The sequence below is a fragment of the Poeciliopsis prolifica genome, unplaced genomic scaffold, assembly GCF_027474105.1.
Source record: "Poeciliopsis prolifica strain line A6 unplaced genomic scaffold, Auburn_PproV2 SCAFFOLD049, whole genome shotgun sequence".
Taxonomy (NCBI): domain Eukaryota; kingdom Metazoa; phylum Chordata; class Actinopteri; order Cyprinodontiformes; family Poeciliidae; genus Poeciliopsis; species Poeciliopsis prolifica.
Window position 1 is genome coordinate 3,370,025 of NW_026562424.1, and position 25,767 is coordinate 3,395,791.

Consider the following 25,767-nt stretch of genomic DNA (forward strand, 5'->3'; position numbering starts at 1 on the left):
AAATTTTCATTTAATCTCTTAATACAATATTAGAAATACATTAATAAGCAAACAACTTTTTTATCAGTCTTCATTGAAAATGCTTTTTTTTAGATAAGGTTTCAAATTTATGTAATTTTCGGCTGCAACTGGCGATTATTTTTGTAACCATTTATTCTGACAGTTGATTAAACTGATAAAAATATTGGCACCTTGTATAAGCAAGCTTAAATTCTTAAAGCTTGTTTGTACAATGTTAGAAATACATAAAAAGATGCTAACAAATAATTTCTTGTGTGTCCAGGGTGTGTGGTGTACAGGCGAGGTAAAGGGAACTTTCGCAAATTTGGCTGGAATAAAACAAAAAGATGGCTACTTAGTAACTCCGGTGAGCTGCTTTTCATTTGCAGATAGAAAATGACACCAAATCGAAGACAATTTACGTTGACCCACCACTTTTACAAATCAGGCTGTCCAGATTATTTTAATCATCTGGAAAATACAAATAACATTCACCTGAAATCTTCATTCTGGTTACAGTAAGTCAGAAAACGATTGAAAATGTTTATTATTGTCATACAAAACACTCAAAAAACCCATACAAAACTTTGTACATTAGAAATTATCCCGTTTCCTGAGAGCCTGGAGGAGCTCTTGGTGAAGTCTTCCTCAGCGAATGGGTCAGTATCTCCTCTGTCTCGGGGAGAAGATGGTGTTGGGGTTGCTGTCTCTTTCCCTCTCCTTCTCTCGCTCCTTCTGGCTGTTCGGGGAGAGCGCCTCCTCCAGCTTCTTCTCGCTCTTGAACAGGTCTCGCCCCGTGCGCAAAATGTGCTCCTCGATTTTCCGGTGACGCTTCATGTCCGACAGCACTTTGTCCAGGCGAGCTTCTCGCTTTACAGAGGACCGACCGGAAGATCCTACAAGAGAAAAAAGGGCAAAACTGGTTATTTTCTCAAATGACTGTTTTTCTCGTCTTTGCTGTGGATCTTTTCTTTTCACCTGGCGTTCTGCGTCTGCTGAGGAACGAGTTTTTCGGTGTGCTTTGCATTTGTTCCTCATCAAAATCGAACTCAGTTGGAGTTGGAGGCCTGAAAAAATGAAAAACATTTAATTGCTGAACATCCATTTTCTTAAAAACTTGAGTATTGTTTTGCTGATCATCTTTCCATAACAGTAAAGACAAAATTTCAACCAATGCTGAATTTAAAAACACCATAATTATTTTGTGCTAGCTGTATCAAACACTGATTGAATAAACAAAGTTGAAGTTTTCTCACATTATTAAACTTTTACATATTTATGCAATATGATAAAACAGTTTTTCTATTATACTTTCTGCTTGTCTGTCATCGAATCAATAGTTGACTTTCAGTATTTTTTCCGCAATACAGCGCAACTAAATTAGCGGTACTAAATAATTTCAGCAGCTTGTCGAGTATTTATATTTTAAAACAACTTGAGGAACTTCTTAAGAGTTTATATTTCAAAAAAACAACACCATAAAGGACATTTTGCCTCCAAAACGCCCTTTTGAATCCTTTTTATTTTTCCTTGTTTATGGCCGCCATCTTTGATTCTGTTTGCTTGACCAGTGGCGCCCTCTGCTGGATGGCGGCCAAACTACAACACTGAAAGATGATCTAAGCGGTTATTAGTTACTTGATCTTTACTAATTTTGATTTAACAAATCATTAGTCAACAATTGATTGATTGCATCGCCACAAGAAGTAACCCATCTGATGTAACAGGAAGCAGAGGTAGTACTAACTTCCGCTCTCTCTCCAGCCTCTCTCTTTCCCTTTCCGCTTCTTCTTCATCGTTCCTCTCAGGCGTCGGGGTGCGTTCCGGTGTTGGAGGCCGTCTGGGGAGGGGCACAAAGTTCAGCTCCAGCATCTCCCCTTTAGCTAGGACCTCATACAGTCTTTTAATCTCAGTCGGCGCAGGCATCCAGTTTTTGGGGTCCTCCATTTCCTCGTCGCTATATGGAAGCTCCCAGTCGTCGTCGCCAGCCACCACAGCCTGCTTGCCGTCCTCAGTGTCCCCTATGGTGACCTCTTGACTTTCAGCTTTCTGCATCTCCTCTTCTGCTGCATCTGTGATCTCATCTGAGAAAATCAGAGATGGAATAAATACAATATATTATAAGTATAGTATATTATAATACAATAAGTATAGTATTATACTTTTATAATACTCATATAAATCCTTATTTCTCCTGCTGTCTTAAAGGTGCAGTGTCCTGTATTTTCCAGGCACCCATTGTCACTTTGTATCACAATCAGGTAACTGTTGACTTCAACTGTTATTAAAATGCTGTCTATACTTTGGCTAAGGCTCATCATCCTTCACATCATCCTATTTTTAAAATGACTTTGTATTTCTTTAGGGGATTTATGTGACAGACCAACACACATTTGGAAAATTCTGAATAATAATGCAGTGTTTCCAAGAGATTTAAAGAATAAAAAAAGAAAAATATGTCCTGTAGAAAAGTGGGTTTTATGGATGCAGGATAATAACAAACAAGAATCATATCCCCTACTCCAACGACAGTTTCTAACTGTACAACCAGGCAGAGATTTAAAGAGAAGCAGCAAAAGCAGATGAGGTGGATTAGCAGTGATTGAAAACCACTGGTGATGTCATCTAGGACATATTAGTGTGGATTATTGTCTCTGGTGCTTGGAAGTTGTGTCAAGTGATCCCGTAGCATGCTAGCAAGTTGCAGATGCCAGTTAATCACCTAATAATTTAGGACAGTGTGTAGCTGCAGGAAATGACCTAAAACATACAGAATAGTGGATCTTGAGGAGCACAATTGAGAACTACTAGTTTTAAACAAAACATTGTTTCAGACTCCAGATCTAAATCAAAGTACATGTACATGGGAAGGCATAAAAATTGCAATTTGCAGTCATCCCCATCAATTGAACTTGAGCTATTTCAGTCTACACAAGTACTAATTTGTACAGTCAAAAGACTGCAATTGCAGTTAAATGTTGGTTCTAATTTTAAAAAAATAAATGGTTGTAAATCCTGTTGCAGGGCTGTAGGGTCTGAAGCATTTGACTTATGTTTTGTTGGTCTATCACGTGTAGATGCTGAATATTTTGTTTGTAAATGAGTTACCTGCTTCATCCTTAGCAGCAGAGTCTTCCTCCTCAGTGGCAGCTGTCATCTCTGTGTCCTGTTGCTCAGCTGTGCTCTCCTCCTCTTTGTCTGCAGCCGGTTTCTCGGAGTCCTTCACGCCCAAGGACTCGATGCCCTCTCTGAGGGCAGAATCTGTGGCTTCAGCTTGCATCCTTTATGCTGCTGGGGGACATTAATAACAGGTCTGCGTTATTTGCAAAGCATTTAGTCGGGAAGGTGCCAAAAAAAAAAAAACAGTCAGATAGTAATAGTTGAATTTTCGCTTTCAACAGCTTGTGCATCTTTACGTTTTATTCTTGTTTTAACATAAACACTCAGCACAAAACTTACTTTCATCCTTCACTTTTCATGCTAGCTAGAATCAGGCCTGTCCGTTAGCTCTGTTTCAACATAACACATTCAAATAAGATACAAACCTTAAAATCTAATTTCGCCTTCGTTCGTGGATCGCTTAAATTATACCTAAAGTGGTCATCGGGTTATTTTCTAAGCGATAAAATCACCGCATCTCCCCATGAATTTTATTAAGAGCAATACAGGATGAAACTGAGACGTAAACACAGCGCCATTTTGGCTGGAGGAACCGTCAATGACGAGTTTCTTCGTTCTGTTGGAATCCTGAAATCCCGTCGATCTAAAAGTACATGGATGGTCCACGCATATAAAAAAAGGCTGTGGTGAATTGTATTGAGATCTAGACATGACGTTACTTCCTGTTCCGTACGCATAAGCAGCGCGGGTATTTATACATATGTTTTTATGTCTTTTTTATTTTAGCAAATACGAATGTAATTAATTTTTATCGTGATTCTTTGAAAATGATGTATTTTTTCACACAGGTTATTTTTACAATATGAATAAGGATGAAATATAGCGAAAGCGCGTTTTAATTCTGATTGGCTGTTGAACACTTCCGGTCTGTTAGTTTGAAAAGTATTTGGGCAAACAGTGGCTCGACCGTTACAGTTAAAAGGAGGCCCCAACAATGTTGCTGAATTTGGAGTTTAGTCGATAACAAATTATTTATCTAAAGACGTTCTGCGTTAACATCGGTAAGACGTGAGCCGCAAATTTAAAAACGTTATTATTTCGTTCTTTACATACCTGTAAACTTTAGTTTAATAAAATGTAAACGGTGAGTTAACTTGAAGCTAGCTTACGAGCTAACGTTGAACTCCTCTTCGGTCACAAACATATGATGTTAGCCATTATTTAATGAAGATGTCTTCTAACTTTACGGCACCTAAATAAGTTGTAATATATTTGTGTGTTGGTTGTTTTTAACATTTTAAAAAGTCATCTGACTCCTTGGTGTTGCCCAGGCCTTTGTTTTTGGGGGACATTCCAAACATGGCGCAGCGTCTGAATGTATCAGATGGGGTAAGCAAGAAAACCTCCAGGGTCCGTGTCGCAGTCCGTCTGCGGCCTTACATGAGCAGACAAGATGAAAAAGACGAGGGTCCTTGTGTTCGAGGCCTGGACTCCCAGAACCTGGAGATAATTAATTGGAGGAATGCAACGGAGACCGTGAAATACCAGTAAGTTCCTGCCCGAAGCCTCGTTCTTAGTTTTGATGCAATTGATGAAACTAATTTGTAACTCTTTCACCTAGTCAAAGTAAAATGATCATCTTCCATTTTCAGTTTTTTTTATGTATGCTTTTTTTAAAAATATATTTGAAAGAAAAAATGTAATTTACAGCATTGATGGGAGGGACAAAAATATAGGAGGTTGAATTGAATAAAAATAAAGTGGGACATGTTTGGATCCTGAACTTTAATCATAATAAGTTGGCACTAAATAATTTTTTTAAATTTTTATTTGTATCTTTAGTTTTGATGTTTTCCATGGAGAGCAGACTACACAGCAAGAGGTTTTCCTTTCCTCAGTGAAACCCATTCTGCCACACATTTTAAACGGACAAAATGCAAGTGTGTTTGCTTATGGACCGACAGGAGCTGGTATGTTAAATCTGTCTTATTATGGTAAATATTTTTAGTTTTAAGTGCTTTGAATCAGGAGATTTACTTTGAGCCTGAAAGTTTTTCTTTGCTCCATCTCATTGAGCTTTTTTGTGCAGCATATATTTGCTTTTCTCCTATTTCTTTACATTTTTTAACAGGCAAGACCCACACCATGTTGGGAACTGCGGAGCAGCCAGGTGTGATCCCCCGAGCGGTGCGGGAGGTTTTTAATCTGGTCAAGGCCAAAGATGAGGATGAAGGATGGGACTACAGCATCGGCATGTCGTATCTGGAAATTTATAATGAAAAAGTATGGCTTTTTAAACAGAAATGCACCAGTAGCTGTAATTTGTATTGTTAAAACTGACTATGTTGACAAAATTCCCATAATTCCAAGTTACTTGAAATTCTACCAATTAATTAAAATTCAAGGCATGTTTCACTCAGTTCGTTTAAACATTTCCAGTTTCAATTGCTCTTTTATTTTGCTTTTAAAGTAAAAATTTTAATGCAAGCTTTTAGAATGAGAACACTTTTTGAAGTAACTGTATTCTAGAAAGGTTTAATCTGAATTATTTAGCTAATCATTAAATTTTGGAAGTTAATTTTATGTTTTTGCTTTGATATGAAGTTGAGACTGAACTATATAAATTAAATTCAGCCATTTTCTGTTAAAATTACTACTGCTTTCACCACTTTGAAGTTGACAACTTGGAGCCTGTTCTACCTCATGCTGCCAGATTAAAGTGTCTAAAACTTCTTTAAGGTCATACTTGATGGATATTTTGAAACTACCTGACATTGCATTTAACAAGTACTAAATCGAGCTAAATTGTGATTGGCCCACATTTTCTTAATTGCTCTCTTTTTTTTCAATCAACATCATTCTTAAAGCTAAGCATTTTAACTTTGTGTAATCAATCACAACCATTTGTCCACTCAGGTTCTTGACCTTCTATCACCAAACTCCCTGGATTTGCCGATCAGAGAGAATAAGGACAAGAACATTCTCATTCCTGGCCTCACCCACACAGCCATCTCCTCTTTCTCTGATTTCGACAAACATTTTATCCCTGCGACCCTGAACCGGACCACAGCTTCTACCAAGTTAAACCAGCGCTCCAGTCGAAGTCACGCTATTCTGCTCATCAAGGTCTGACATCATTTATTCATCATTATATGAAGTCAGCGGTCCGACAGCATCTTAACAGGTCGTGGTCTCTGAGCAGTAGACCAGGATTTGGTAGCTGGTGCTAAAAGTAATTCTCTCCTGCAACACTCCCGTTAGCAACTCCTGTGCTTCTTGGGACAAAAACTGGAGAGATACAAACTCCTCATTTCTGTTATTATTTTATGAGCTTCCTTATTTTGTAGTTTTTAATGACATACAGGCTTTCAGATGCCAAAAGTTTGAGTCACACATTTTTACATGTCTAAAATATTGAATTAATCCTTTATATTCTGTTTAACTAAAATGGATTTGCAATATTTAGCAGCAATTTTAACATTTTAGCTTTATTTATTTTTGGTTTTGATAATTTTAATAGCAAAAACAGTTTTTATTTTTATTTTTTAATTTTACTCACTAAATAAAGAATAAACTGAACACATAGTATTTTGATGAAATAAGTAAAACAGTTGGACTCCTGCAGACAGAATGTGTAAATTATAAACTTAAAATAAAAAGTGTTCTAAGGTTGTTGTTTTTTTTTTTTTCAGGAAAACCAAGTGCTAAAGTTTTCATCTTTTTCAGAATTTTTTTTCTTCCTTTGCCACAAGAACATAATATGGCTCCTTCTTGCTTTATTTTGAAGTTTATTTAAAAGATGTGCATCTTTGTTGAAGCCTCTGAATATTTCTGATCCCCATACCAATAAATTAAAAGCAAAACATAAAGTGAAAACTTCACTCCAACATCCTTTTTAAATCTGCATTGGCTGTGATCAAGGGCCGCCCAAAATCATTCAGAGGGCCATAAATGGTCCCTGGACCATACTTTGGGCACCCCGGTTTAGATTAACTCTTTGGATTTTTATTCCGGAGCATTTTGAGATGTTTTCTGAAATCTTGCATGATTCTTGAAATTTAAAAAGGGAAATCTTTTATTTTTGTTCCTGTCCAACTTCCATGTTTTGTTGTTTAAATCCATCCAGGTGGTCCGGACTCAGCGGGCTTTGCCCCACCGACAGCAGACAGGGAAGCTGTACTTGGTGGACCTGGCCGGCTCCGAGGACAACCGACGCACCGGCAACCAGGGCATCCGCCTGAAGGAAAGCGGCGCCATCAACCTGTCCCTCTTCACGCTCAGCAAAGTGGTGGACGCGCTGAACTCCGGCACGACCGCCCGCGTCCCGTACAGAGACAGCAAGCTGACCCGGCTGCTGCAGGACTCTCTGGGCGGCTCGGCTCACTCCGTCATGATTACCAACATCGCTCCAGAGTACAGATATTACTTTGACACCTTCAGCGCGCTGAACTTCGCAGCCAAATCGAAGCTCATAGTGAACAAGCCGTTCACGAGAGAAACCGTGGCTGTGCCTGTGCTGCCAGGTGAGTCGGAGGCGCTTAATCTGACTTACAAGGAACCAGAATCATTGTTATGGAAACGCACAAGATACTACTGTGGCTTTGTTCACGCGGCAGAGTGATGTGATGTCATGAGGCACACATTAGTGTATCACTAATCTGCACACTGTTGCTGTATTTTCAAATTTATTGATGCTTTCACTGAACAAACAGAGCAGAAAATGGTAAAACTATCAATCCTGACAATAAGGACAGCTTTGGAGGCTTTTTAACATCAATAGTTCGAATTTATTATGATAAGAACAAATAAATGTTTTTCACAATAAGAAATTTATCACGATAAGTGATACAATAAATGTCCACCCCGACACAAACAATTTAAGCGCAGATAAATTTAGGTTAAATGGAATAAAAGGCACAATCTGATAGAGAAACCTCACTTTGGCGAAGTGGCCACTAGAGGGCATTCATGCCCCAAGGTAAGAGATGACAGTGAGCAGTTTTTGCTAATATTTAGATTTTCTTTCATCACAGGCCTCATTTATTATTTTCCCTGCCTTTTGGATGCTTCATCCAGGAATAAGCTGCCATTTTCTTTAATTTATCCTCCGCAGTGCAGCCATTTTTACCCTGGAGAATCCTAAAGCGTTTGTAAGAGTGCCCTGAATACTAAGCTGTTAATTTTCCCTCTGCCTCCAGTGAAGCGGTCCAGAGAGGAGCATGAAGCGGGGAGTTCTGGTGCCGAGCCACACAAGAAGAAGCAGAAAGATGAGAAGAAATCTGAGCAGGACGACTCCTCCCCCTCAGCGCATCACCACAGGTTAAAGATCCCAGTTTAACATCTGATCGGTCGGTTTTCACTTCTCACAAACCCGATTTGCTCTGAAATGTCAATACTCAAGGTTACGATGAGTGGAAACCTTTAATATTCTGGATCTCATCTTGTGTGGTGCTACAGCCCTGAACTTTGACCCCTGTCTCAGTATTTACTCCCCTTTTCTGGGTTTGGTTCTGTTTCAGCTTGTCAGAACCGTCGGTGATGGAGCGGCTGATAGCGCTGGAGAAGCTGATGATGAGCTGCCAGGACAAAGACCGGCAGAGCGTCCTGAAGGACGTGGCCCAGTCACGCAAAGAAATCCAGGTGACACACCGACCTGCATCTCTGGGCTCCTGTCCAAATGGTTCAGATTTCTGCAACACCTTATTTGATAGAGTGCATAAAACAGACATAACGCCTGTGTTGAACATGAAGAAGTCTGACTGGGCACAAGAACCCAGAACCGAGCGCAACTGTTCTCCTTATTGGTTCCAGTGACGCATAGTACATGCTCCAGCTCAGGTTATTTGTTTAGTTTTCTGACCGTGATGCTAATCCGGGTGAGTGTTGGTAGTTGTGCTGCTTTACCTGCTGTCTGTTGTTGTTTTTCCTGCAGTGAGCCTCGATTCAACTGAACTCCGTCAAGTGCTGGTTCTTTAAATGCCATGTTGGATTCGTTTTGCAAACGTCCCCGTTCACTCTGAGCGTTAAAGTTCCTCACAGCTTCGCTTAGGATTTATTGCTGCGCGTTTGCATAATGTGAAGGGAAGAGGAGATGAGCTGCAGGCTGCGAAGTGAGATACAGGTGAATCGGTAACAAGAGACCGCGATCACCGATCACACACTTTTTCACGTAAATCGGCCAATTTTGACCGGTGGCCGATCGATCGGCAGACCTCTAGCGTTTATATTTCACCAAAAAGCCGATTCTGGACTCGGTTGGTTCAGAACTTCAATCACAACAAAAGGAGATGTCTCCAACAGCCGACCGCACAGCATGCAACCGATTCACACGGATGTAAAGTATTTATGTTGCTTTGCTTAATTTGCTTAATTGTTCTTCAGTATTTTTTTTTTTCTTTTCAGAAATTGAACTAAAAACACATGAAATCCCCAGTTTTGTAGATGTTGCCAAATATAAAACCTCTACATATTTTGTCTTTTTTATTTATTTATTTTTTTCTTCTCTAAATTTGCTTTAGTTTACCTCAGCTGCATCAATGTCTGCACAGGCAATGTCAACAGGTGGATCTATGGTTCCTAAAAGATATTTCTAGAAGATTTTTATACTGTATAATGCAAAGAAAAACTCTGCAGATTTACAAAACAGACAAATTATTTTATGTTCAACATTTTTCTGAAGCCATCACAGCTGCTGTGACACTTGGAGTCTCTCCCCCAGGAGAGTGCTTTGTTTGAATAATGGTACTGAAATTGATTGCTGAGAAAAACTAAATTAGATTTGGGTAGTCCAGGAAACCCAGCAGGGATTAAAGTACGGCTGGGTCATCTGAAATATTTTTGTTCAATCACTGCTCAGCCCATTTAGTTTCTTTAATTTGCTTTGTTTGCTGGGGAATCTGGACGTTAAAACAGTAAAACTTCCTGCTCAGAAGCTCAGCTGGCGCCTCTGTGATTCAGATTTCCTGGTTTGTTGCTGCAGGAGCTGAAAGAGAAGCAGAGGGAGTTTGAACGAAAGGCGACGTTGCTCAGCCAGCTGGCGAAGGAAAAGTCGAGTTTGAAAGACGAAGCTGCGTTCAAGAACACTCTGGCTCCCCTGCAGAGGAAACAGCCAAACATTACAAAACCCAACAAGCAGCAGGCTGTGGTCCAACCGCTACAAGGTCAGAATGAAGGAAACCGTTTTAGCTTTGGGTTTTGAAGATTTAATTATTGGAAAATCTGAATTTAAAAAAAAATGCTTTTATTGGTTTTATTTAACCAATGTCTACCATTTTGTTTCACAAGTGTGGTTTACAGCTTCTATTTGAATTTGCATCAAATCTATCACGATATAAAACTCAGCCTACATTTTTGTGTTTTTTATTACAAGAATAAAGAGTGAAATGAGAATAAAGTGGTAACATTAAGAACCACTTTATTGTGTTTTCTACTAGTCATGATTTTTCTCTTGTTGAAACAAGTTTTTCCTCATAATTTTAAGACATTATAGTAAAATCTCATCTTCATTCTGATAAGCTTATGACTGCATTTTCATAATTAAAATAAATCTTGTAGTCTGGCTCTGATGCGATATTTTAACTCAGAAAAATTTGTGATTTGGATTTTTTTTAACAATAGAAAAATGAGAACAAAAAATTATTAAAATCAAATCTGATTAGAAAAAGACCCTATATTTTCTTTTTAAGCTTCTTTATCGCTCAGCCCTATTAAGAAGTTACATTTTGAATTAATTACAAACTCATTTAAATGAACTCTTTTGTTCTTTAAACGTCTTTGACTCAGACGGAGCTAAATGTGATCAATTTGGCACAGAGCTCCACCGTTTGTGCTTCCATAAAGTTTGCTTGGCTCTGATTTTTGTCGCGTTCATCAATGAGATGCGAAATGATCCAAGGACCCATCTACAGTTCTGCAGCCGGTGTCGGGTCAGATGACGATGAGGAGGGGAGTAACGTTTCCTCTGCTCTGCATCGTGGCGTGAAGCCCAGAAAACCCGCCACCGTTTTCATTCCTCTGTTAAAACAGATCATAACTTTCACTTAAAGCTCTCAGTGAGATGGAGGAAAACAATTACCGTATTTTCTGGACTATTAAGGCGCAGTTTTTTTCATAGTTTGGCCGGGGATGCGACTTATAGTCTGAAGTGACTTGTGTGTGGAAATTAACACCATTATATTATATCACATGTTATTTTCACACTAAACCGCAAGAGGGCGCTATAGGCCTGCGTTATTTTACCTTCGAAGTTGCAGAGTTGATTACAAGCAACATTGAAGATGAAGATTTAGTGATTTGGAGAGACATGGATGGATGGTAAACTTGTTAGCATGTTATTTATCCTATAGTTATCTGAATAATTCTTAATATGTTATGCTAACTTACCAGGAACGTTTTCAGTTTGTTGTTTGTCATGTAGTGTTAGCATACTGTACAATTATTATTATTATAATAATTATTCTGCCTGTTTTTGCCTCTATTCTATATTTATTGCCTTTCAAGATGACATGTCTGTTCTTGGTGTTGGATTTTGTCAAATAAATTTTCCTCAAAAATGCGACTTATATTCCGATGCGACTTGTATGTATTTTTCTTCTTTCTTATGCATTTTATGGTTGGTGCGACTTATAGTCTGGAAAATACGGCATAAGAAAATGTAGCATGTTTTTGTTTTTCCATTTTGTTTTCAAATGCTTGTTTTTGATGTCCAGGAAATGAACCGTTTGAGAAACTATAACCAGCCAGTGAAACTAGCACTTTATTAACAATATTATTTACTCAAAGCAAACTTTTATAAAGTCAGTTTTGTCTTATTTCAAGTGAACACAGATGCCTGCACTGATCAGCTGGTTTCACTGCTGTGTTGTACAATGGCTGCTGGAAAAGAAAAGTGTTTTGTTGACTTACCATCCAGAAACCACTTACTGCCTTTTTGTTGGTTGTACACAAGGCTCCTCTTCTGCTTTTCATAGACATACAGCTGTATACATTTTCTTGTGAGTGTAAATGAGTTGGGTGTGTGCGGCCAGCAGATTATTTGGATTTAAAGAGACAGGACGCCCTGAAACAACGCATTCAGAAAAAAAATTTAATGAACATGTTTTGTGTAGGCCAGAAACTGTCCTAACCTGTTGAGGGAAGCAGAATGGGTCACATTTAAAGTATTAAATCGAAGCCTTCTCCCCTCCTGCAGTGTCTCAGCTCCAGCCTCTTCAGCAGCTCGCCGTCGTCAGGAAAAAGTCGGCCTGCGTCACCAAGAAGGAGAAGAAGCTTTCAGACTTGGTCGAGGTCAGCAGCCGACGCTTTGACTTGGCACATCTGCAGAGTTGCATCCATCAGATACAAGCTGATGCAGAGCATTTTCTGTTGACCACATACACACACACACTCTGCAGGATGTCAGATTTATGGGTCAACTGTCTGCCCTCGTCTACTCGAGCCGTTACAGATGAACACATGTTTACTGTTGAAATTAGCCGGTCAGATTATAATCTGGTTATTTGTTTCTATGGCAGCCTCCAGATGGTAAAGAAAACATGAAGGAGAGCTCCTGGGAGTCCCAGCTGGACACGTCGGTTCTGGATGAGTCCAAACAGAAAATCCTGCACATCCTGAACACGGGCTGCCTCAAAGAGCTGAAAGGCCTGCAGCAGATCGGCGACAAAAAGGCCAAACTCATCCTGGGCTGGAGGGAAATCCACGGCCACTTCACAAAGGTAGGAGGACGACGATGTTTTATCAAACAACCTGAATGACTCTCAGTCACTTCCATTTATTTTTATTTATTGCAGTTGGAAGATTTGATAAACGTAGAGGGCATGACGCAGAAGAGATTTTCTTCTTTCATGAAGGTAAATTGACAGTAACTTTATTCTTGTAATCAGATGCAGCTCAATTTTCTCATAACAGATGAGTCAGTTATTTTTTTAAAGAAACTACTCAGCAATAAACTAAACGTGAATCATTTTAAGCTTCTTTTTTGTGTGTGTGTGTGTGTGTGTGTGTAGGAAGGGAGTCATGAATCAATAAATTCAGACAGCAATTAAAACATATCTGTTTATTTTGGCAATCAAAGATTCCAGTTCTTTTGAAGCTCCATTCTTTTTCCATGTGGAAACAGGATTTCTCTGTTGTCTGTTTCATTGTTGTTGCCTTTGTTCACATCCAGACGCTCAGGGGAAATTGCCTGAGTAAAAAGCGTACAAGTTGAATCTTTGTTACTGGCAGCTTCTTTGTGCTGATTAGGCCTCAGATTGTTTGCTTTACGTCTTCCAGAGGATTCATCCAGACTATTTCTATCTGTTTGGTGGAGCGTGTTTACATTCCCGCTCTGACTTTGTGATAAAACCTGGTTATGCTGCTGAAATTATACTCAGAGTATAAAAGATGTAAAAGGCAACGCCAACAAGCAAAGTTGATTTTTGAGGATTGTCATAAATTAAAGCTCATAAACAAAATGAATCATTTCTGTATGAACGTCTTCATGAAGAATCGTTTCACATTTCACTTTTTTTTTCTTTTTCTAAATACATCTTGTTGTGTTTCAACTTTCTGACACAAAATGCTAAAATTATTTTTTAATTTAGCATATTATGAAACATGCAGCTCTTTTATGCTATGAAGTCGGCCATCTTGTCTGCTCATCACATTCAATTTAACTCAATAACTTTTAATTTGCTATATTGTAAATTTTACTCCTTCTTTAAACTTAGTTATTCAAATTTAATCAACCACTCTGTACTTCTAATATTTGTTTTTTGGCTGGATGTTTACTTAATTGAAATATAAAAATGTTCCAGTATTTGATGCTCATTGATGTTTGTCTGTTTTTTTTTTTTTGCAGGCAAACATCCTGAGTGCCATGGGAAAATGAACTTTTATGAACTCACCTCTTAAATATATATAATTCCTGTGATGGACGTTTTTTTTTTTTCTTTTTTGTAATATTTTTGTAGTAACATCTTTTTGCCTGGTGGTGGCACTCTTGTGCATTTTTAATAAACCTCACCTGAATGCATTTCGTGTCTTATTTCAGAAATGTGATAAGATCTTTGGATTTCAGCCTTATTTCTTTACCAGTGGATAAATGTCAAACATTTTTGCTTTTCTTAGTTATTTTTATCAGGTTAGATGAGAGCATGATGCTATAATCCAACCCCCACCTTCCTCCTCTTTCTCCTTTTGCACGTAGCCTGGTGGATTTCTCTCTCTCACACACACACACACACACACCCCTCCTCCCGGATCCACCCTCCCATCCTGGAGTCTCCATCCACCGCTGCTCACTGCATCGCCAGGATTCACCAACAAGCTTTCAATGCAACATTAACTACTAGATTTATTTATTTTTCTGTTCGTTCAACATAATGTTTGACTGCCTGTGATTTTTACTTTTATTTTTGGGGGTGAATTTCGCTCCCCACGATGCCAAATCCAGGGACAACCCGGCTGTAACGACAAGGCGCTGCAATAAAACGGTACGTTGGATTTTTCTGTTGAAAGAGGAAACTTTGCTTACATTAAATTGAAATGTCAATAGTTTTTTTTTTTGTAGCACTATAACCATCTGCTGAATACAAATGAGCAGCAGCGGAGCTAATTAACGCGCAGCCTCGATTCCTTCGTTCATCCTTTTGTCCCTTTTGTTTTATTCTTTTGTAGAAGCAGACATATGGTGGTTAGCAGTTGTGTACACACCTGCACAGAGACTAATGGCTGCCAGGGTGAATTCAAAGAAACCTGCCTTTGAATCCCCACCTCGTGTCATTGTGACCCGCTTTTCTCTCTCCTCATCTCGCTTCACTTCATGGCTTATGGACACATTTCAGGCCCCATTTATAATTAATCTGATCCATTTTTAATGTTTATAAAGCAATATAGGAAGTGATTATATAGCAGGATTAATGTCAAACAGGATTATGCCTTTTTAAATGTAAATATGCTGATGGAGGTGGATTTAAATAGTGGAAAAAAATCTAAAGGGGTTGTTTTTGTTTTTCCCCTTTAATGTAAGGTCTGCTTTGATGGTTTAATCAGTCTAAATAGATGTAAAGCTCGTAAAATAAGAGCATTACTTATTTTGACTAAATTATTTTGGATAGATATTTAAAAAATAAAAAAAAACATCTAAAACCAGATTAAACATGACATTTCAGAAATACAAATCCTAATTATTAAATACAAAAAAACTTGACGTGGATCCTTTTGTATATTAATACCGCTGGGATTTTTAATTGTTTTATTTTGAAGCAGATAAATGTCATGTGAGAAAAAAGAACCTAAATTGTTAAAAACAACCAAAACTATCAGCATCATTCTCTCTGCAGCCATTACAGTTTCCTGGCTGATTTTTAAAAATAACCAAAATGATCACATCCTAATTAAAATATGAGCAGAGGTTCTGCGCCTGGGCCCTCATTCCCGACCCACATTGTGACGGAGGCAGCCGAGTAGAGCCGAAGCTGAACCGCGGAGGACGAAACAAAAGACACGATCCCGGAGGAACAGGGCTGAAAACCACTTGTTGTAAAAACACTTACACTGTCAGCGCGGATGCGTCGTTTTCTTACTTCAGTTTGTAAATATCGTATTTTAAGTGACAAAAGGGCGTTTATTTTTAGTAGTTTGGGATTTCGCTGCAGCTTCAGTTTGAGTGTCATGGCGGAAAGCTAAAGCTAATGGCGGGAAACCTTGAAGCTCCGGTAAAATCCCTAAACGGGAACTAATCTGTACATTTACAAAACTACAGTGTTCATCTTCCTCTAAAAGTAGAGACTAGAAATTAAATTAACGTTGTTGAATCAAACGATCCGCCTGTTTTTTTTTTACTCATCTGTTCATATACAAGCTAGCATTAGCATGTAGCTACAGTTCAGTTATTGGTCATTTCTTATTTTATATTTTATTTTTGTGGAATGTGACTCCTGTTGGTACAACCTCTGTTTGCTTTCATGTTCCTTTGTGTTTTAAACATTAAACGGAGATGAGAATTATGTTATACAATACAAAATGTGTTGGAATTTCCCAGTTCTGAGCTCAAATAACAAAAATATATTCAAACAGTGGGAGGGAGAAAATGGTTCTTTATGGTCTGTTTATGGATTTTTCTCATGTGGCTCTTAGGGAGCCTGATGTCGAAAAACAAGAAATCAGGGAACTGACTGAAATCTCAAATTTATCCGCATCAACCATTTCTAACTAACTTACTGACATTACCACCTACCGCAGTTTTTTGTTTAAGCATTGCAGCACAGATTGGTATAACAGGAAACCAGAAAAGCTGCAGTTTGAACCTCAGCCATTGCTTCAATGATTGTGGCAATGTTTCGGATTCACTTTTATCATATCATTCCTATTCGTAAGTGTACTGACTTTTTAGCAGTAGCACTGCAGTGCTAGAAAGCAAGAGGAGCAATTGTCTAAAACTGGTCATCAATAGTTATTTGTAACTACCTAAAACTAAATGCAGCTTCCTCCGGTTTAATGTTAGCACTGCAGCACAGCCAGTTCTCACAGAAAGCTAGAAAAGCTTTGTACCTGAACTCCAAGCACCCATTGCTTCAAAGTACTGTTTTAGTTTATTCACATGGCAGCCATCTCTAAAAACAAGACATCTTCAGCTTAATTTGTAGCATTGCAGTACAGGTAGCTCTCCCAGGAAGCTAGAAAACTTAACCTCAGCCATTTGCTGATTATTATTTTTTTATACTACACATCTACCATTTTTAAGCAAAACAGGATTTATTTTTGGTATTGTCACTGTAGCACAGCTATGCTCCATAGAATGCTAGAAGAGCAGTGGTCTAAAACTAGTGAACTTTAAAGGTTGCGATTTGTAACCAAGTTAAACTGTTATGCGTCTTCAGGTTTAACTACAGACAGCACAAACAGGATTGGACCAGAATCAGAGGCTCAGCTTTGGCGTCGTCATGGCCGTTAACACAAATCCACTTCCTGCCGTTTGGCCAGGCGAAGAACAGCCGTCGCTCATGGATCACGACGACCCCGATTCCAGTCAGGCTGCCGTCATCCCCATGCCGTGCAGCTCACCGGGGGGCGAAGAGCTGCTGCACAGCTGCAGCAGCCTGACCGACACCAGGCCGCCCCGCAGCAAGTCCAAAGGAGAACTGGTGATCGTCATCAACGAGAAACTGAAGAACGGTGAGTTCACTGCAAAAACTCAAGTATTTTTGTCTAGTCTCAAATGCAAATATCTCAGCACACTTGAAATAAGACAAAATTAACTTACATTTAAGTTTTCAGCAAGACCAAGAACTTATTTTAAGCCAATAATTCCTTCTTACTGACTTAAAAGTAGTTTAAGTTGCAAATTAATTCACTTATAGCCAAACATTTTTCCAACTTATAAGTGAAATAATCTGCCAATGGAACTAGAACTTTATCAGTATTAATGAATAATTATTTACTTAAAATAAGCTCCTATACTTTACTGAAGAGTTTCTTGTATTTTAAGGTTACTGAGATATTTACACTAGAAACTACAAAAAATACTTGGTAAGATTTTGTTTTTACAGTGTTTAGATTAAAAAGAACTATATATATATATATATATATATGAACATATTTTCAGAATTTTCTTTTAAATTATGCTTTTCTTGTTTGACAGCAAAGTAGCTGAATACTCAAGATGCACACTGTAAAAAAAAAAATTCACATGTTAAAATTGAAAAAGAGCTGCCCAGTACTTTCTTAATATTTCATAATTTAAATGTTTCTATTTAAAAATTATATATATGTATTATTTTAAGTGTACTAAAATGTTTTCACTAAAACCTAAACTGAAAATACTTGGTGAGATTTTGTGTTTTTGCAGTGTTTGACCTCGAACTGAGGCAGTGGGTGGGTGGAGGTTGGGTCGCATGCAGCTGCTTACTCAGCAAGCTCTGGGAAAGTCAAATCCCTCTGCATGGAGTCACTCCCCAGAGAACGCACACACACACACACACACACACACACCCTCACACTGAACACGCTGACTTTTTGCTTGTCCTTGTCACGTTTCACTCGCAGGTAACGGGATCCACCCCGGCCCCGCAGAGAGCACCTCACCGGTGATTTCCTCCCCTCCCAGGAGGCAGCACTCCATCTCCTACCCTCACCACGCCAAAACCAGGAAGGGCAGCCGGGCGGGCTCCATCAGCTACACCGCCTTCTCGCCCCGGCCGTCGCTGTCCCGGCACTCCAGCATCGCCACTAACCCTCCTCTGGACCGAACCAAGGTCAAAGACTACCTCCTGCTGTCTGTGCTGGCCTGCTTCTGCCCCGTCTGGCCCATCAACATTGTCGGCTTCGTCTACTCCATCATGGTAAAACCAGGAGGTGGAGGAAAGCAGCGGCATGCGGTTAGGGGTGTGGCCACCGGGGGGCACCAGAGAGAACAATTTCTGAGTTTCAAAAGTCAAATATTTTTTACTTAATTTACTTTTCAATCTTTTCATTGTGACCCTCATAATCTGTCATTAAATGATATGGAGCTGATCAAAACACATTTAAAGTCCTCCATCTTGGATTTCTGACTCTCCGGTTCCTCACCGCACGTCTCTGGGGAACAGTTGTTGATAAATGAATGTTGGCGCCATCAGCAATTAGTAAACTTTTATTTATTTTGTCTCCTTTCAGTCGAAGAACAGCCTGGAGCAGGGGAACCTGGACGGCGCCGTGCGTCTGGGTCGCGTGGCCAAGATGCTGTCCATGGTGTCTCTAGTAGGAGGGACGGTCATTATCATCGCCTGCATTGTCAACCTGGCCAGTGAGTGTCCCAAATCTGACCTTTAACCCCCAGCTACACCTCTTTACCCCATGTCCAGCTGAGCTGAACTCTCCCGTTTATTCCACTTTACGATGCCATCATGTCATCCCACCATATAGAGTTAATCTGGCCCTAATCTGCAGCGCTGCAGCTGCAGTGTGTTGCGGTTCGATCGCTGTCTGTTCCTCGCCTCGTCCTGTTTGCTTGTACCGACTGTGAAGTCTTGTTCCTGTATGTAAACGGCTCACAACATGAACGACTGTGTGCATTTGTTGTGTTTTATTTTAAATAAAAATATTCTGAGAACAGATTAATGATCCTTTCAGTCACTTGAACAGATTTGGGTTTTTGGAAAAGCAAAAAAACGTGTTTGCACCTTGACCTCTTGGTAAAGGTGTGCAAAAAACATTGAAATAAATGTTTAGAAAAATCCAACCTTTAGTTTGAAATTTCTTGAATGATTTAACTAAAATATATATTTATATATTTTAAATGAGTTAATTCTGTAACAAACATTTTTAATCAAACTTTTGAAGTTAATCGAAGAAACTCCTGATATCCTGAGATACAAACATGATGTGACAGAAACCACTTCACTCTTCAAAATGGGAAAGAGCAGCGAATCCACCATTTAAATGTTTTAGTGTCCAACTATTTCTCTTACGCCTACAGTATATTTTCCAGTTGCCATTTTCTGATTTATGACACTATTATTAAAATATGTTTGTTGTTCTTTCCCATTTTGAACAGTGTCTCGGGAAGAGGAACTCTTTAATTTCTAATTTAGAAGTTCATACATGTTGATTCATTTCAAAATGTTAAAATACACAAAAAGACAAAAATATTTGGACAATAATTGCATCAAAACTGATTTTATTGAACAAAATTATTTAATTGAATAAATGTACTAAAATTAAAATGATTTGCAGGTGAGATTGAAACATAATTGTGTTTTCAATTTTGAAGAGTAGCTAAATATTTATACACCAGGAAGAGTCACTGATTTTCTTTTCTTTTTTAAATTAAAAGCTTCTTCATACTTGCAATAAATTAAAAAATGATTAAAAATGTATTTTATTTCAGCAGCTTGTTACACAATTTTGTAGCTTTTCAAGCTTTTTTCTATAAATTGTTCATTTTCTGCTTCCCGTGTTGTGAAAACACAACACTTAACATTATATTGTTACATTAGACAAACATTTTTAATAAAGAAATATGTTTAGCATCTTCTTACAGGTTATTTTCATTTTAATTGGACAAAGAAGCAGAATATTCTAATTTACTGAATATGACTGCATTCAAATTGCTGGTTGCAAAGTGTTAATTTATGTCATCAGTGATTTAAAAAAAAAAAGAAAATAATTCACAACCTTTAATGTAAACTGTATGTAAATGATTTTGACACATCTATACCAGCGGTTTATGTAACTGTATTCTGTAGATTACTGCAGATTACAGCTCTGACTAATACGCCTCCCTTTTCTTTTTTTAGTAAATGTGAAAACCTGAGTTTCATCCCAGGATGAAACCGGATAAGGGAAGAGAACGTCTGGCCCTCACCTGCCCCACCGCCCAGTCATTACCCGGATGTGTGACAAACTCCTGATTCACAGCGCTTTACTTAGATTCCTGTAATCTCTATTCAACCCCCGTAATTGTTGGAAGAAATGAGAATAATCCGAAATGCTGCTGCTTTCCGTGTCGAGTCGGAGGGCAGAAAATGACTTTTAAGCTCAACTTGTGACTAAAAACAGGGAAGTGTTTACTGGCTACAGCATCAATCGCGACAAAATGGCTGCCGAGTCCGCCCTCCTTCTGCACCAGCTTGCCTGTTCAATCCCCTCAAACACGGAAGAAGCTGCTGGATTTACAATGCAGTGGAAGAAACACTTTGAGCCACACTGCTTCTTTTTTGTTTCAGACTGAACTCTGTGACTTTCATCACTTCAAAACGCCCAACACGTTGCGTTTGAGCCCCAGCATTTTCAGTGGTAAAAGCGGATGAAAGAGAGAAGGGAAGGGTTTAACTCGGACTAGGATTATGGAAAATCTCGCACAGAAGGCACGCTCCAAGGAAAATACGTGCCAAATGAAAAAGAAATTCAGTGGGGAAGCCGCTTGCTTTCTCTCCTGACGGGAACATGAAATGTGTTTTTACTCTACGCCACTGTGAGCTGGGAGCGAAACGCAGCCGCAGCAAAATCCAGTCCGGTCCAACCGTCTGTCAGCTCACCTTTTTTATAAAGTTTGTAAACAATCCTTTTCAGACTGAATCGTGACGCCGTTGATGAACGCTGAACTGTGTTTTAGGAGCTGCGTTTCCATCGCAAATGTCCGTCAAGCTTTTTCAATATTCTGATGTTAAAAAAAACAAAACACAATTTTGCAATTGTGGTGTTTCTATTAAATAAGAAACGTAATTTAAATCACCTCTGAATGAGTTTGTTCATGCATAAGTCATTAAAAACCTGCTGCAATGCCGTCCTCCTTCCACTTCCTGTCGTCGTCTTCTTTGTGGTTTGCGCCAGTGTCAACATCCTGTTGTTGATCAAGAGGCTCGTGTGACGAAAATAAAGTTTCAGCTTTTTTGAAAATTCATTTGATGCAGACAAAAAAAACAAAACACCTTTTGAAAAATTAGGTTTTTTGTAATTAACATTCAAATGATGTTAATTTTTTTAATGCCAACATCCAGTAAGGACATTTAAATTTGTGTTTTTGATCAAATGTTTTGCTGCTATTATTTTTTTTATTAAAATTTGGTTTAATTAACAAAACTGCAACAAAAACTCTTTCGCATCACATAAGTCACGAGACAACAGGAAATGGGAGGAAGATTTGGGTGCTGCATGTTTTTTAATGACTTATTGTGAATAATACTTACATACCTGTTATTTGAATTGTGTTTTTATTTAATGGAAACACCACAATGGTAGTTATTTTCCAACATTAGCAGAATATTGGCAAAATTTTGCACACATTTGTAATGGAAATCGTTAACTGTTTGGTTAACAACACAAAATCTTACCAAGTATTTTCGGTCTAGTTTATCGTGCAAACATTTGAAATGACATAACTGATATATGTGAATAATTAGTTAATACTGATGAAAAAGCCCAACACCACTGGCAGATTATTTCACTACAACTTGTAAAGTGTTTTGGTTTGTGTGAAATAATCTACCAGTGGAATTAGTAATTGTTTTTATCAATATTAAGGATTTATTGACTTAAAACAAGCTCCTGTATCTTGCTGAAAAGTTACTTGTGAGTTAGTTTTGTTTTATTTCAAGTATACTAAGTGTTTGCACTAGAAACTATGTAGAAAATACTCTGTAAGGTTTTGTATTTTTGCAGTTTTGTCGCCAGAGATGCAGCTGTAACTTCAGTTTCTATCCACAGGTGCTTTAAAATCAGACCTAATGTAGCATTTTCCTTCTTTAATAAACTCCCTTATGGCTGATTTTCTTTTTTTATTATTACCCTGGATGTGTTGCTTTTACGTGTATAGCCCTCCTTTTAAAGGCTAATTTGTAAAATGTTTGTTCAGAAATGTTTCTGTGAGTGAAAACTTTAGCTGTACAACCTTTTTTGCCATATTTATGTTTTTAATTGACCTCTAACCTTTATCTACCTGTAATTCCTCACTGTGATACCAACAACTGGGTTTTATTAACACCAGGCTTTTTTTCTTTTGCTGTGTACTAAATTTTATGTACTATTAATATTTTCTGTCTTATATTGTAAGTTTAATTGTAATCAACTGTATGTATTCTGTAGATATAAATCTAAATAGCGTGATATTAAATGAGTTAGCATTGTGTAGCCGGCCTGCTGGAAGTCATTGTCTTCCCAGCAGGCTTCTATAATCTTTGTGGCTATTAGCATGTTATGGATTTTTATTCATGTATGATGATGGTAACCTACAGAGAAAAGCTGACACCTGGAATATTATACTTCTGCAACACGTTCATAATAAAGACACAATGCATGTGAGGCTTTTCCAGTGTTGTTTTGACGACATAAAGAGCAGCAACAGCGCAGATGGAAGACGTTTCTGCTTTGAGCCTTTGGGATTTCCTCATTTTGTGCTCCACCTGTGTCCCTTACACACAAAATATGATTCTCATTTAAAGATCGCCATAGGAATATTATTTATTTCATCTTCTTTTAAAAAAAATTAATACATTTAATCCTTAGGATGTGTATATTTTCAAAAATTTTAACTCAGTTGTTTCTGGCTAGTTTTAATTGTGGTGCCTTAAGAATTACATAAAAACTACTATAAAGTTTAAATTTTCAAACATTTGAGCATTTAAATTAATTGCATTGTAACCATATTGAAAAATATATAAACCTACGAGTTTTTTAAGGTCCAACGATAGTACAACATGCATTTAGTAGAAAAACACCAAAGATCTTTGGGAATCTGCTGGCCCAGATCATTTTTTAAATTTCTATTTTGATAATATTTTTTGTTTTACGATGGAGTGTTAGAGGCCATCCTAATAAAAATAAAAATCACATAAAATTGCAAGCAGGTGGGTAATTGTGCTAAATTATTTGTTTTACAGAACAGAAACAAAGTTTTACATTTGTAATGAAAACGCAGTGATTCCTCACAGCCATTAAAACGTAACAATCAAAAACAATCAACCTGCTCAAATTAGATTCTTTTGCAATGCAAAAAGAAAATTCAACAAACACATAAATGTCACGGTAAATGTGGGACATTTCCAGAGAGCTTAGCAAGCGAAGAGCAGATTGTCTTTTGCAATTATGCACACCAGACTAAGGAAAGTGGGAGAAGTATTAGTGTCTCTGTCTCTGTGCTGTGACAGTGGTTAAGCTGCAGTGATGCAAAGCGCCTGCTGCTGCTGGATACAGCAGGAAGAAGGAAACGCTGAAGGGAGCAGCTCAGAGCCAGGGAAACTCGCTGATGATGGACTGTAATGAGAACTCGACTCTCGGATGACTGCAGCAGAAATCAAAGCTAAACCAGCTCTCATTATTTTCTCAGAGGGTTTTAAAACCCTTAACGAAGCCACTGCAAGTGAAACCTGAAACATTCCTCTCTCATCACTTTAACAATTCTATTACTGAGCGTACATGTTTGGAAATTACAAGTATTGTTGGTTTAAATATAAAAGTTCAACTTACAAGTAACTTTTCAGAAAGATATGGGAGCTTGCTTAAATCAATAACTTCTTAATATAAATGAAAAAGTGCGAGTTCCTCTGACAAATTATCAAAATGTCTAGATATAAATGAAATAATCTGCCAGTGGAACGAGTACATTTCATCAATATTAAGAAATCATTTATGATTATTATTTATTTTGTCTGAAAAATATCTTTTGTCTTGGGAATTCAAAACAATTTTCTATGACAAAAAAGTAAAAACTACTAAAAACTGAAACTGTTTTTAATCAACATTAAGAGATTATTTACTGAAAAGTAACTTGTAAGTCAGTTTTTGTTTCATTTCAAATGTGTTAAGATATTTGTACTAGAAACTATACCAAAATACTTGGCAATATTTGTTTTTTTGCGGTAAATTATTCCTAAATCAACACTAGGCTGCACAGTGGAGCAGAAGGTCCTGGTTCAATTCTCGGCTGTGGATCTTTCTGCATGCAGTTTGTTTATTCACCTTCCTCCTGCAGCCTGAAAACAGAATAGTTTGGTTAATTGGTCATTCCAAAGTGCATTTAAGCGAGTAAATGGCCAATTATGCCCTTGATTGTTCTGTGCTGGACTGTCAACCTACCCAGGGGAAACGCTTCCTGTTGTCCATCCTAATAAAAGAAGCTAACAGAAGGAATAGCATGCTAGCCACTGCTAATTAGCACTAAATTCTACCGAAAGTTTTTAGAATTTATATTCAGTGATCCAGACATTTTCTGTAAAATATGTGACTATTTATTCCATATTACATTCTCAACCATGAATTTAAACAACTTAACATTACAGAGGAAACTTAGGGCTAACCTCCTGGATGCTAATTATTTAAGAAAATTACTGGATTGCAATGCTAATCCAAAAATATTGCACAATTTCTCTAATTTATAGTCAAAACAGTTAATTAAAAATACACTTTTATTTGGTGAAATTATATATTTATAATTAAAGCTTAAAACGATAAAACTTTGCTAACACAAACATGTTGCTACTTTGAGTGACATGCTAATGCGAAACAACTCATGTTAGCATACAGAACTTGTTGAAACACCTTTATCTTATTGTAGTTTCTTCTAAACGACGGTTGTCATTTTTTATTACCTTTCTTGTTTGAATATATGTTGGTTTCAATGAGATGTAAAACCTGTTTTGTGGCAAGACATTTTCTCATTTTAAGAAGATGCTGGTTCTGAATTTATTTCCTAGCTCTGGCAGTTAATCGCTTTTATATTAGCATGCTAACATTTGCCTATAAAGAGTGGCTGGTGCCAATAACCGGGACTATAAATATCAGACTATATCTCCAAATAGGACAGATAGAAAACTGAAAATGACAAAAAAGTTTTAGCGTTTGGGAACAGAAGTTATTATTTTGCAAAGACGTCTGTGTTTCTTCTTTGCTAATTAAAGAAGCTAACTTGGAAGAAACAAGTAGGGTAACATTTGCTAATGAGCATAAAATATTAAGCTATTTATTGTGGATTCTGACAGAGAATTGTACAATTTAAAATGCTAGCAGTGGCTAGCATTTTGATCTGCCTCCACAAATATACACAGCAAGTTTGCATTAAAGGGGGGAAAATAAAGCTAAACAATTCGACGGTGATAATACTTGAAGTTTCCTTGTTTGCAATTCCTGAGCTAAAAGGCGACAAAGAAATAATTTAATAAAATAAAACAGTTATGTGGAGAAGTGGCTTAA

General features: G+C 37.8%; 3 protein-coding genes across 9 annotated transcripts; 2 read left to right on the forward strand and 1 right to left on the reverse strand.

The window, feature by feature from the left end:
• Positions 1 to 447: 447 nt before the first annotated feature.
• Positions 448 to 3,706, reverse strand: pagr1 (PAXIP1 associated glutamate-rich protein 1). 2 transcript variants are annotated; one of them, XM_055057809.1, is made up of 5 exons: positions 3,546 to 3,706; positions 3,109 to 3,288; positions 1,748 to 2,084; positions 979 to 1,067; positions 448 to 896 (listed from the first exon to the last, which is right to left on the reverse strand). In XM_055057809.1, the coding sequence occupies exons 2-5, from the start codon at positions 3,278 to 3,280 to the stop codon at positions 661 to 663; spliced, it is 834 nt and encodes a 277-aa protein (XP_054913784.1). In that variant the 5' UTR covers positions 3,281 to 3,288; positions 3,546 to 3,706; the 3' UTR covers positions 448 to 660. The 2 variants fall into 2 exon arrangements, with proteins under 2 accessions (XP_054913784.1, XP_054913783.1); XM_055057808.1 differs by having other exon boundaries at positions 3,109 to 3,291.
• Positions 3,707 to 4,070: 364 nt separating this feature from the next.
• Positions 4,071 to 14,145, forward strand: kif22 (kinesin family member 22). Its single transcript, XM_055057806.1, has 13 exons — positions 4,071 to 4,181; positions 4,452 to 4,667; positions 4,963 to 5,090; positions 5,252 to 5,403; positions 6,037 to 6,246; positions 7,247 to 7,643; positions 8,319 to 8,439; positions 8,640 to 8,760; positions 10,100 to 10,280; positions 12,311 to 12,405; positions 12,633 to 12,833; positions 12,909 to 12,968; positions 13,961 to 14,145. The coding sequence occupies exons 2-13, from the start codon at positions 4,480 to 4,482 to the stop codon at positions 13,988 to 13,990; spliced, it is 1,884 nt and encodes a 627-aa protein (XP_054913781.1). The 5' UTR covers positions 4,071 to 4,181; positions 4,452 to 4,479; the 3' UTR covers positions 13,991 to 14,145.
• A 156-nt stretch (positions 14,146 to 14,301) lies between these two features.
• On the forward strand, positions 14,302 to 22,881 carry prrt2 (proline-rich transmembrane protein 2). 6 transcript variants are annotated; one of them, XM_055058062.1, is made up of 5 exons: positions 14,305 to 14,594; positions 16,983 to 17,277; positions 18,148 to 18,443; positions 18,757 to 18,886; positions 20,379 to 22,881. In XM_055058062.1, exons 2-5 carry the CDS (start codon positions 17,046 to 17,048, stop codon positions 20,393 to 20,395), a joined length of 675 nt encoding a protein of 224 aa, XP_054914037.1. In that variant the 5' UTR covers positions 14,305 to 14,594; positions 16,983 to 17,045; the 3' UTR covers positions 20,396 to 22,881. The 6 variants fall into 6 exon arrangements, with proteins under 6 accessions (XP_054914038.1, XP_054914034.1, XP_054914037.1 ...); XM_055058063.1 differs by lacking the exon at positions 20,379 to 22,881 and having other exon boundaries at positions 14,302 to 14,594; positions 17,086 to 17,277; positions 18,757 to 19,183; XM_055058059.1 differs by lacking the exon at positions 20,379 to 22,881 and having other exon boundaries at positions 14,304 to 14,594; positions 18,757 to 19,183.
• Positions 22,882 to 25,767: the final 2,886 nt, after the last annotated feature.